The following is a 10,808-nucleotide window of genomic DNA, read 5'->3' as shown; positions in this document are numbered from 1 at the left end:
CGAAAGTTAATACAGCAAAACCATTGACTGCAGCTCAAGGTTCGTTGAGACTCGTGTCAAAGATTTCATTGAGGAGATTTGGACTGAGCTGGAGTTCTTCTTCCTTTGCCTTGCGAGAAACGTTGTCGCAAAATGCATCCGGATTCAAATTACGTTGTTGAAGCCATTCTCCAATAATGACCGATGTCTCGGCCGTTCTGGGTCTCTTATTTAGGCAATACTCCTCATCATCTAAATGACCAGATTTGATATTGAATGTAATTATCAAATGAGTTTCCACCACAACGACCAAAATACGTGTAAAAAGTCTTACTTAAGGTGCTGGTTGCGCCTCTTTTAACGGGTTTTGACCTCACCACTTGAGACATGGCTGATTCAGCCACTTTTGGTTGAGGTTCGGGTCCCACTTGAATCGACTTGGAGTTTTTCATGAACTTGTCGATAATTGAGCCACTGACAAAAGGACAAGTTGTGTCATTCGCCGAATATCCATCTCCATTACTTCGGGGAGCAGAAGCTGGCTTAAACATCTCATCAAATTTGAACGACTTTTTCGATGACTGGGATCGAGTCCCCGAAATTGAAGCTGGTTTAAAATGTTTGGAGACGGATTGGAATTCGGAAAATAACTTGGGATGAGCCCCTTTCGATTGGGGCGATTTAAAGGAGGCGGGGATCGTCAATTTGAACTGAGATGGCAAGCAACTTAAACCCAAGTCTGACGTATCCACCCTATCGTATTGAAGCCTGATTGTTATTGTTGATTTGAGATCTAGAGAACCCTAGAACTTACCCGGGAGACTCGAGCTGGACCTCTGAGCAATCCACAATAGGTTGATGATCACCAGACGCCTTGAGGATCTCGGTTTTTGAGGCTGACCGAGGAGACAGCGGAACGATAATCTCTAATGGCACTCGACTCACCGTCGGCATTCTTACTGAGAAATAATCTTTGTTTTAGGATTTTCATAGAAATCACGGACGGACCCGTTCAGCTTCATCAAACCTCGAAAGTCGACAAGAAATTGCTCGATGATGGGTTCGGGAGGAATCCGGGGAATGCAGTATGGATGATACGGTCGGACACAGAGATCAGGGTATGAATAGATTTGGCTTCGCTTGGTGCCAAATCTGACATTGACAAAGAACTCGGGTTCTCGTTCTTCCTTCAATCGGATTCCGTACATGTTTTTCCAGTACCGTCGCATATCTTTCCAGTCATAGATGTCCCCGGACTTCAACTGGTGCTTGGTTATAGAGACAATTTGCCCTTGAGTCAAGTTCGGTAGAACATGAACGGATCCTACACCCATGTACGTTGCGTTAATACATTCCACCTACTCCACGGAATCTTGGGTGAATAAAAAATCACTCCTTTCTCGACCATCGTGATCAATCTCACCTCTCCTTGTTGAAACAATTTCATCAATTGGTCCTGGACTAAGTAATCTTTGAGAGCCAAGGACGGAAATCGAAGGCGGCCACCCTTCAAAGCTAACGTAATTACACTCGTAGAAGCGTGAAAGTTCAATCGGGCTTGCACAAAATTGACGGTAGGTGATTCTAGAAACTCCACACCCGCCAAGAAGTACGGTCCAATCTAAATGATCAGTACGTGCTTTGCATGCTTTGCAGTCAAAAATACCAACCAGATCTCTTACCCGGTTCCACAAGGGCGCCATTCTGGTTTGAATCGTGAATTGGAGGCATTGCTCGAAAATCTCGGGCGATATCTCGACACGCGACTGACAACATGTCAACCCCAAGAACTCGATACGCTCCTGAAAATGCGAGTTTTCAGCAGAGTGAAGTAGCATTAATTTGATGTTGCCAATGGGTATATACCAATTGAGTGACGTGTTTCTTTTTCTATTTTTAAAATTGATGAAAAATACCGATTGATTGACAAAAACAATACTCTAATACCAGTTCTGCCAGTTTATGTTGCGAATACTTTTTCTTCATGTAGCTAATACTAGCTCTCTAAGACTTGGGCTTCTCTGGTTACAAGAAGCAATAGTCATGTCTCGTTTACTGTTCCAATGTCTTGACCCATCACAGTCTGTGGATCCTTATATGCTCAGTTCACTCCTAACCATCCTACAGGGTAGTCTTGTGCAAGCAATTGGTCCCATGTACCTAGAAGCTACTACTGCAACTAACGCTCCCTCCTTCCCTATAAGTCCCCCAAAGTGTATCACAGCCCAATACTCTACCATATAGTAACATATATTACTATATCACGGGTTGACGGTGCTTGTTACAACGGACCTGCATGGGTCTTCCTCCGGACAACGGCGGCGGGAATCCGTGCTCATCCGGTTCCTCCGGGAAGATGAGCCATAACTTGGGCGGGGTCGCGTCCATTTGGGGCATGGCCAGCATATCAGGATAAAGGAGGACGAATTCCCGGGCCGTGAGCATCATGCTCGAGAATGACGGGAACAGACTCAAGCCCCTTCCTCCATCTAACGCCCGTGACCCCGACTGAGTGGTGCCAATAGGCTTCCCTTGGCCCCAACGCCAGACTTGCCCGCAGAATCGGGTCCAGGCCTCGGATATCGAGCGGGATTGGAATACGCTCCATCCCGAGTCCCACGTCCACTCCGACATGGCCAAAAGCGGCGAGACTTCAACCTAAACCTAATGATCACTTGAGTCAAGTTCCCGCCATAAATATGAAACCACTACCACCATAACCAGTTTTTACAGTGACGACGACAGTGCTGCCATATCCGGCACAAGAAGGCTTCAAAAATGATGTCACTCGAACAAAAAAAGGAAAATCTGCCCTAAAGACCAGAAGGACGTATGTTCTTGAGTTTTGTAAGTTACAATTACAAATGTATCCAAAAACAAGAAACACGTTGTATTTTAGCTGATAAATGTCGGAATTGGTGTTATCTAGTTTGGTATTGACTCCCTTAAGTAAAAGCTGTCTGAATATATCAGCACAAATTTTTGGAGGTCATTGGGGTACTTTTCAATACAGTTGGGGTACTAAAAACCACTATATAACGCGCCATATTAGACAAAAAAAAGCATTTCTAAGGTTTCAAAAAGATTTTTGTAGCTTCAGGAAATTCTAATTTACAAAAACAAATCCAAAAACAGCCTTTTCGGCTATTTAAGCATATGAATGAGTAAGACTGAGACAGATTATAAAATTGCAATGCTGCATGAACTATTCCTTCGATGAATAAATGAATGGGATAGGATCACAGGATCAGTTTGTTTGGTTTTTTGTACCCCTTTGCGCTCAAGCGCCATCTTTCCGATATGTAGGGATATGTCAAACGTAAAAATGTAACCGCATTTTCAACCAACAATTGAACTTCTGTGTCAAAACGAGCATAAAGTTTTATCCATTTATCGTTTCTAGCACTATACTTTGTTTTTTTTGTATAACAGCTCCGGTTATTTCGACACTATTGTATTTGACTCGGGCCAAAACCAAAACCTCGACCCATCCTTACGTAAGTCAAAAGGGGGCGCTCAAGTGCAAAGACGTAAACAATGACCCCCGTTAGCATGTCCATGGAGTGCCGTGTCCCATTAGAACTCTAATTTAATCCCTTAACAATTGCCACAAAAGTACGAGTGACCTCTCAATATTTGTTGGTGACCTCATCTTCCTTTCTTGCTTCAATGTCCCAATATGTTAAGTGTGTATATGGTTTTTGAGTGAACGAGTAAAAAAACCATAAATTTCAGAACGAGACTATGATACCCGGCAGTACGAAAGTCACGTTATTTTGCAACTTAAATGATAACTTTGTTATGTAACTCTGAAATGGTGAACTCTAGATAAAAAAACATTTAGCAACACTACCGTTCATGTCCCGCCAAAACCAATCCTGATTGAAGAAAAATATCCGTTCTGTTAGGATAAACGAAATTCCAAAATAAGGTCCAATCATCATAAAAGTCCGCATTCCATATCCCGCATCCTCAGGTTTTCCAAAGTCACTTATTCGTCAGTTAGCTAGAATTTCAAGCTTAGGCGTCATTCACCAAGGACAATGATATGTATGATGGTTTGTTTGTTTAGTTGCAGTTTGTAGTATGCCGTGTAATAATATCTTAAACTTCTCATGGTATTACCGCAAACGACAACGCATTTACAGAACTCGCGATGCTGGCGTTCTCAAAATCTCTACTTGCTTGAAAGGACTCTGTGTACTTTTTAATAATTATTGTCGTAACGCTTTGGAAAATATGGTGATTTCTGGAATCCTGACCAATAATTAGGAGAAGTTTGAACACTTTGATCAATGTTTTTATTTGACCAAAGTTGAAATGCCAAATGTCAATCCACCTGAAAATAGAACCAAAACTATTTTTAAACCAGCACTCCTCCACTGAAATGGAGTTTTCACCTAGAATAATGAAGGAAGGCCACATGATCATGAGTGCTAAGCGAAAGCTCAGAATCTTAGACAAAGGATCCACCAAAAGCGATAGAAGTCCGGCCAAGTTATTCATTGCAAAAACAAAGATCGCGGATGTCATTGCTCGATTTCTGGGTTTGGTTAGCTCAATCAAAATGGCGAACAAAATTGCTAACCATGTCTCTGCTGAAAATGATAGGACATTGATATCTCTAAAATTATTTTTTGATGTGCTCGAATGCATTGGGTCGAACTTACCCAAGCAGTAGTATAACAGAAGAGCAACATAAGACCACGGAGGAGGTAGGAGTAGCATCGCCCAAGCAAACGGCGTAGAGAGTAGTTGAGAGGCTGTTAAGACCCAAAATCGCGCTCGAATCCCCATCCTCCGTTTGGCAAAGTCTGACAATAATCCGCCCAAGAGTAATCCACTTGTTCCACCCACTATGGAACATGTGGTGAGCCATAAACCAGGATTCACTTCTGGATAATACTGGTCATAATACAACTGAGTATTGTTGGACAAGCTTTCGCCTCCTTTCCACACGCGAAATAGAATATGAAGACATGATCATCAAAACATTCAGCTCATTTAGATAAGACCTTACCTGTTTGCCGCAACGAAGCAGCTATCAACATCAGAACCATCTTGGTTTGCTTGAATTCTGCGAATTTGGATAGGCAATTCAAAGGTTTTGAAGTTGTTTTTGAGTCATCCTGTGTTATCAGCGCAGTTGTCTCATTTATCCGCATTTCTCTATTACTGTTTGATATCAGTTAATCGTACAAATAGCAATTGTAAGCTCTATTCGGTATTTTACCCGAAATCTTTGATGAACAAGAGAGCAATCCCAACAATGGATCCGGCTATAAAACTTAGTGCAAAGCAAGCCCTCCAACCCAGTGAGGTAACCAAAGAAAAGTAATTTCCCATAGCGAAACTCAAACCATATCCAAACATGATTCCAAGAGAAAAACATCCATTGGCCAATCCCAGCCGTTCAGGCTTAACCAAATCTGGTAGAATCGATGAGGCTAGCGGTCGAAGTCCAGATTCTCTATCAGAGGGAAAATTATAATGGTAAGATGTACAAGGCTTTCAAAGGTTAAGACAACTCAAACACCTGGTCTTTAAAAACTTCACCAAGAAGAATACGACTTAAACAGTGAATAAATGTGTCGTTAATGAAAATGTGTATTATTCAATGCCATTTTTTTTTAAAAAAGGAGGTATTAAGATAGTTCTTGAACTGTTAATAATAAGAGTAGCACAGACTTTCATCATCTTCTTGGAATTGAAACCTGTTGCCAGATTTTGTTCTTATGGAAGAACAAGCAGGATCCTTGATGTCTGGCCGAAAAGCATAACCAAGACTTAATGAAATAATTTTATTGAAATATTCAAAACCAAGATTTTACAAAAGTACACATTTAAAACGCTGAAACAATGGATAAATATGTAATCAGTAGTTTAGATTTGTTCCTATGGTTACGACAGCGTCAAAGAAATGCTCTTTTAAGCTCATATGTGCATATTTTTTCATATAGCAAACAAAAACATTTATCACATGTTCTTAAAATCTAGGTGCTATCAAATCCTACCAAATTTGATGTTTCCCATTTGTTAGGATGTTCAGGTACCTAAACAAACACGGGTACTCATGAATTGTCTTTCACCAAATGATATTTCCCGTCCACAGCGGACATGTGACCATGTCATCGGACAGCAATTATGAATTCACCTAAGGAATGCAGCAAAAAAAATCCAATTAACGAGCAATGGATTCTACACCTTAGCTAATGATTGGGAAATAAGTATACTGCAATACAACATCAGAGATAAACTGCTGAAGCTAAACAAAACCACAACTGAGAACAAAACTTATCAGGTTTTAGAGTAATTACGCTTTACCAAAGAGCCGTGAAAAACTAAACGTAGTGAGGGATGAATTTGGAGGTTTAATGATTGCCCTTCTTTTCTTACCGCCAGCAGTAAAAAAGGCGAAATGGGCCGTTTGGCCGGGTTCCGGCTAGTCGGACAAGTTTGACCCGAAAAGAGTTCATTACATTTAGTAGCGATGCCATGGTCTCTGTTATGTTGTAGGATTCATTACTCTCAGTTTTCTCAGGTACTCTCAGTCAGCTGGTCACGTAAACCGGACCTGTTGAGAAATAAACCCTCATTGTAAGAATACAACAATGGCGCAGTAGGCAGGATATGACGAAATAAAAAGTAAAAAGTGGACAAGAACGCCATCAAGGCCTCGTCGAGGGGGAGTAAAAGAAGTTAAACAAACCAAAAGAGCGAATGGCACACCTNTGCCCCATGCACGAATTCAGATCAGTCTTAATGGTCCCAAGTTCTACACAACCACTTTTGTCCAGTTGTAGCGATAAGGAAAGCAAATCGACCAATCACGTAGGATAGGAACAGCAAGTACTTTTTCGAGTGGCAAGCGGTCAAGTGGACGATTGCTATCGTGACATTTGTTTTGGAGGAATGCATAGTTCATAGACCATGACTTACCCAAAAGCGCAGAGAACTCGCAGGACAACCAATTGCCAATATGCTCGGGATACTCCAAACAAGCCCGAACAGACGCTGAACAAAAGGGTGCAAATCCCAACCAATCTGGGCCTAACATCAGGAGTAGCGATTGGTTCTTATCATTGTTGGCTCCAGGGAGAAAACCTTACTCAATGCACTGCTACCTTGGCCCTTGGCCAGCTATAGCTCCCCAAATCAACGACCCACAAGTGAATGGGATCGAAAAAGCTGGTCCGGCCAGCACTTGATATTCGATTCCTTGGCCAGAGTAGATGAATTCGCACGTGGGGTTCTCCAGTTCGCACCTAAAGCAAATAGAACCTTGCGTTAAAAGTGAATTTGATGCCTTCGAGGTACGTCTTATCACACAGTTACTTACTGACTTTCATTCTGGATCTTAAGACACACTGTGGCGTTTTGTGAATTGGTGGAAAAGCATTTTTGATCCCCATAATGCAAATCCTGTGACATTTGTTGGCTCAACACTCCAGGCATAAAATGAACCAACTCGCCCACAACGTACGACAACGTCAATATCGCAAGAACGAACACCGAAAAGTAGTCTAGCATTTTCAATTGATTGGAATTTGATTTTCAAATTAGTGTAGTGCATTCGTTTGTGGCGTTGCCGAAACACTTACTTTCATGGCAAAAGACAAAGAAGGTTATGCAAACTTTAGGCTAATCGAACTAGCTATCTCGTTCGAGTTTTGTGGGGTCCGATATCAACCCCCTCGATGATTACGATCATGTTCATTTGATCAGTAACCGAAAAAGTCGAATCAATTCATCTACTGAATTGCTTCATAGGGTGTCTCAACACTTTTCGCCCATCATTTCCATCTTAGTTGCCTAATGCAGTCTCTCTACGAAATGAAGTTTTGCTTGATTGCTAATAAGCAAAAACGTAACAAGCTATCGAAAAAGGGCGCACAAAGTTTCTCCATAAGCACTCTACATATATAATCTTAGAGTCTACTTTAGCGAATTATTATAAAAGCTCGTATTTCTTAACCAAAAACATGCAAGGTAGACAAAACTAAAAAGGTTGGAGTGTACTAAGTTACCAAACAAACCCTGAATACGTGCTTTGAATAAAAACAGTTGTACAATAGTGAAACTTTAATCGATTTTACTGCAAAACATTGCTTGGGTGCGTAAGTAATGCATCAACCATGTTAATTCAAGAGGTAATTTCTCTATTACTTCATATTTTTGGCATTTGGCCTAACGTGATGAGGAAGGGTGGGCCTCCGTGCTGACGTAATATCAAGTTCCTCTACGACTCAAAAATTTCGACCTTTTAGTAATTTGATTAATATGGGTGAATGCTTTTTGTCCTAGAGGATTTTTTTCAGATTGTCAAGAACTAGCCTATGCTTTGAAGATGCAAACAGCTACCGATGATACAATTCTAACGAATTGTGTTTAAGCTCAGTTGACATTGAATATGTTCAGACACTACGGTCAATTTTGATAAGTTTGCCATTTTATTAATCTAAGTACTTAATTGAACACCATTTTGTCCCCCTATAAAAGCTCGTTCGGGCTCCCTGAACAAACTGATTCTTCCTCGCCGTGTTTTGAAATGGGAAATGAAATTTTGGTTTGACCAGGAACTTGCAGAAAAACTACTTGTGAAAAAGTATACCTCGCCAATTGCTTGCCGCATTTACATATCATTTACCAGCGGTGGCAGACTTCAGAATGACAAATCATATATGGAATTGTTTGACAAAGAATATCTAGTTTATTAACTTTCATACATCAATAGCAAATCAGTAAAGCTATGCATAATTTGAAAAACATGGGATGTTAGATAATCGACAGGTCTTTATATCATAAGCCATTCCAAGCAATCTTTTGCGCTAATCTTGGTAAGTCTAAGGACGGCTGGGATTTTATTGCAAGGTTCATCTCTCGATATTCCAGGCTGATTTTGACGTGTAGAACTCAATATCGTTGATGGGCGCATAAATATCAATGATTGGTAGCTTTGGAAGTTTCGATTGGCCCCATACACTTGCTCAATAATATTTATGCTTCTTTGTTGACAATGAATCCCAAGGTCAAAGTTTTTGATGATGCGGTGAGATTGTGCGCGTGTGCGTATAGAGACAAGCTAGAACTCTATGAAGCATCACGTAAAGTTGATGCCCTATTCCGGAAAGGCTGGAAAGGCTATGAATTAAAAGTCTGCCACCACTTGGAAATAAAGGCTCAAATGGTTTTTTTCCTTTAACAAGGAACGTTTTCCAGCGGTATAAAGTTCCCTCTCTGGCACGCAAAGGAAACCAAACGCCACCACTAGAAATCTGACTTCATGGCGCTGTGTTCCCGGTTGCCTGAAATGTAAGTTTCCAGCCACTCGTGAAGAAGATAGACATGCTCTAACGTCAAATTTGGCTTCGAGTGGTTTCAGGGGAAATTCATACCTTGAAAGCGGTTCTTGAAAAAGATAGAATAGCGGCGGCGTTCTTTGCATGCAGTTTATTCAAGTTTGGATCTCAAAAAAGTCGATTAGTCAACACCTAAAACGCATTCACCATTTCATCATGCCCTCGTGTGAGGAGAAGCTCGGGCAAGCCCTCGCTCTTCTCTTCAAACTCGACGGAAATGGTGAACGCATTCAAAGTATCTCCTTGACCTTGTCCACTTTCTTCTAGCCTCACTTTTATACACTCCACGCAAAGAATGCCCCCGCAATTGAATAAATAGCTATTTTTTTTATTGCGACTCTTGGTCATGTCAGATTGTAAAATGTATAAAACTGTATGTATAATTATCACATTGCCTGGAAATGTAAATCAAATCCATAATATTTTGATCCTTTGATCACCATGGGTTGAAAATGATATATTATATACAAAATTTCTGGCTCATTCACAATTGTGAATGCTAGTTTTTGACCTTAATGTACCNTCCAAGCCGCAAAAGAAACTGTCCATGGGGAGGCGATAAAACCCGTGTACAAACTAGCCAAAAAGAAGCCCGAAAACCCCGTCAAGAAAAGCAATACTGCAACCAAGTGCTACAGGTGCAATCGGACGAATCACAAACCGAGTGAGTGCCGCTTCAAGGAGACGAAATGTCATTTCCATCATTTAAAAGGGCATTTAGCCAATGCATGTCGTAAAAGAAAAGAGACAGAAAAGCCAGACAAGGGACCAGTAGGACACATCGAAATCGTGGCTACAACAAATGCCCAAAGAAGTTCAAGCACTCAATTGATCCAACCATTATTGTTTGAGCAAGGTTCGGAAGTGAACTTTGAGATCGACACTGGAGCGGGACAAAATTTCATATCCGAGCAGGTTTGGAAAGAGCTGGGGTCCCCTAAATTGAAGAAAAATCTTCAACAGTACCAATCCGCCAGCAAACACCAACTACCAGTTCAAGGAATGGTGAACTTGGAAGTTCAGCTTGAATATCGTGCCAATAGAGCGGTGTATGAATTGGATTTCAACGTAATCCGAGTACGCAGTTTAAATATGATTGGAAGGGAAGGAATCCGTAGATTGAATTTGTCGATTGATAACATGCTGTTTTCAAGAGCTGAGCAAAGAGAGGTCATCAACGCCGTGTTTGACCACTGACATGCCGATACTGTTGTGCAAAAACAATGTCAAGAAGCTTGTCAAGAGTTTCCCGATCTATTCAAACCAGGGCTTGGTTTACTGAAGAATTTTGAGTTGGAAGTACAGTTTATTGAAAATGCAAAACCCGTATTTTGTAGGCCAAGAACTGTTCCATTTGCAATTCAAGAAGACTTACAGAATGCTTACAAAGAGGGTATCAAAAAGGAAGTCTGGAAAAGAACCCAATTCTCCGAGTTTGGTACGCCGGTGGTACCAATAACAAAGTCGAAA

At 41.1% G+C, this 10,808-nt stretch overlaps 2 protein-coding genes across 4 annotated transcripts; both read right to left on the bottom strand.

The window, feature by feature from the left end:
* Positions 1 to 6: 6 nt before the first annotated feature.
* Positions 7 to 2,837, bottom strand: LOC131891425 (uncharacterized). The gene is made up of 7 exons (XM_059240981.1): positions 2,272 to 2,837; positions 1,662 to 1,781; positions 1,403 to 1,600; positions 1,007 to 1,337; positions 794 to 938; positions 314 to 732; positions 7 to 231 (listed from the first exon to the last, which is right to left on the bottom strand). The coding sequence occupies exons 1-7, from the start codon at positions 2,611 to 2,613 to the stop codon at positions 35 to 37; spliced, it is 1,752 nt and encodes a 583-aa protein (XP_059096964.1). The 5' UTR covers positions 2,614 to 2,837; the 3' UTR covers positions 7 to 34.
* A 1,272-nt stretch (positions 2,838 to 4,109) lies between these two features.
* LOC131892189 (uncharacterized) lies at positions 4,110 to 7,572 on the bottom strand. 3 transcript variants are annotated; one of them, XM_059241975.1, is made up of 8 exons: positions 7,319 to 7,568; positions 7,104 to 7,244; positions 6,919 to 7,029; positions 5,213 to 5,449; positions 5,000 to 5,154; positions 4,650 to 4,928; positions 4,380 to 4,577; positions 4,111 to 4,318 (listed from the first exon to the last, which is right to left on the bottom strand). In XM_059241975.1, exons 1-8 carry the CDS (start codon positions 7,507 to 7,509, stop codon positions 4,281 to 4,283), a joined length of 1,350 nt encoding a protein of 449 aa, XP_059097958.1. In that variant the 5' UTR covers positions 7,510 to 7,568; the 3' UTR covers positions 4,111 to 4,280. The 3 variants fall into 3 exon arrangements, with proteins under 3 accessions (XP_059097957.1, XP_059097958.1, XP_059097956.1); XM_059241974.1 differs by having other exon boundaries at positions 4,110 to 4,318; positions 4,380 to 4,928; positions 5,000 to 5,148; positions 7,319 to 7,572; XM_059241973.1 differs by having other exon boundaries at positions 4,380 to 4,928; positions 7,319 to 7,569.
* Positions 7,573 to 10,808: the final 3,236 nt, after the last annotated feature.

This window comes from Tigriopus californicus, chromosome 12, assembly GCF_007210705.1.
Source record: "Tigriopus californicus strain San Diego chromosome 12, Tcal_SD_v2.1, whole genome shotgun sequence".
NCBI classification, from domain to species: Eukaryota; Metazoa; Arthropoda; class Copepoda; order Harpacticoida; family Harpacticidae; genus Tigriopus; species Tigriopus californicus.
The sequence above is the reverse complement of the archived record's forward strand: the minus strand, read 5'-3'. Positions and strand labels throughout refer to the sequence as shown.

Coding starts and splice junctions, on each gene's coding strand:
- LOC131891425 (XM_059240981.1), bottom strand. CDS start 2,613: ATGTCGGAGTGGACGTGGGACTCGGGATGGAGCGTATTCCAATCCCGC. Junction 733..793: donor GTCCAGCTCGAGTCTCCCGG/GTAAGTTCTAGG, acceptor TCAATACGATAG/GGTGGATACGTCAGACTTGG. Junction 232..313: donor AGGCGCAACCAGCACCTTAA/GTAAGACTTTTT, acceptor CTGGTCATTTAG/ATGATGAGGAGTATTGCCTA.
- LOC131892189 (XM_059241973.1), bottom strand. CDS start 7,509: ATGCTAGACTACTTTTCGGTGTTCGTTCTTGCGATATTGACGTTGTCG. Junction 7,245..7,318: donor AAGATCCAGAATGAAAGTCA/GTAAGTAACTGT, acceptor TATTTGCTTTAG/GTGCGAACTGGAGAACCCCA. Junction 5,450..6,918: donor CGAGTTCTCTGCGCTTTTGG/GTAAGTCATGGT, acceptor TCCCTCTGATAG/AGAATCTGGACTTCGACCGC.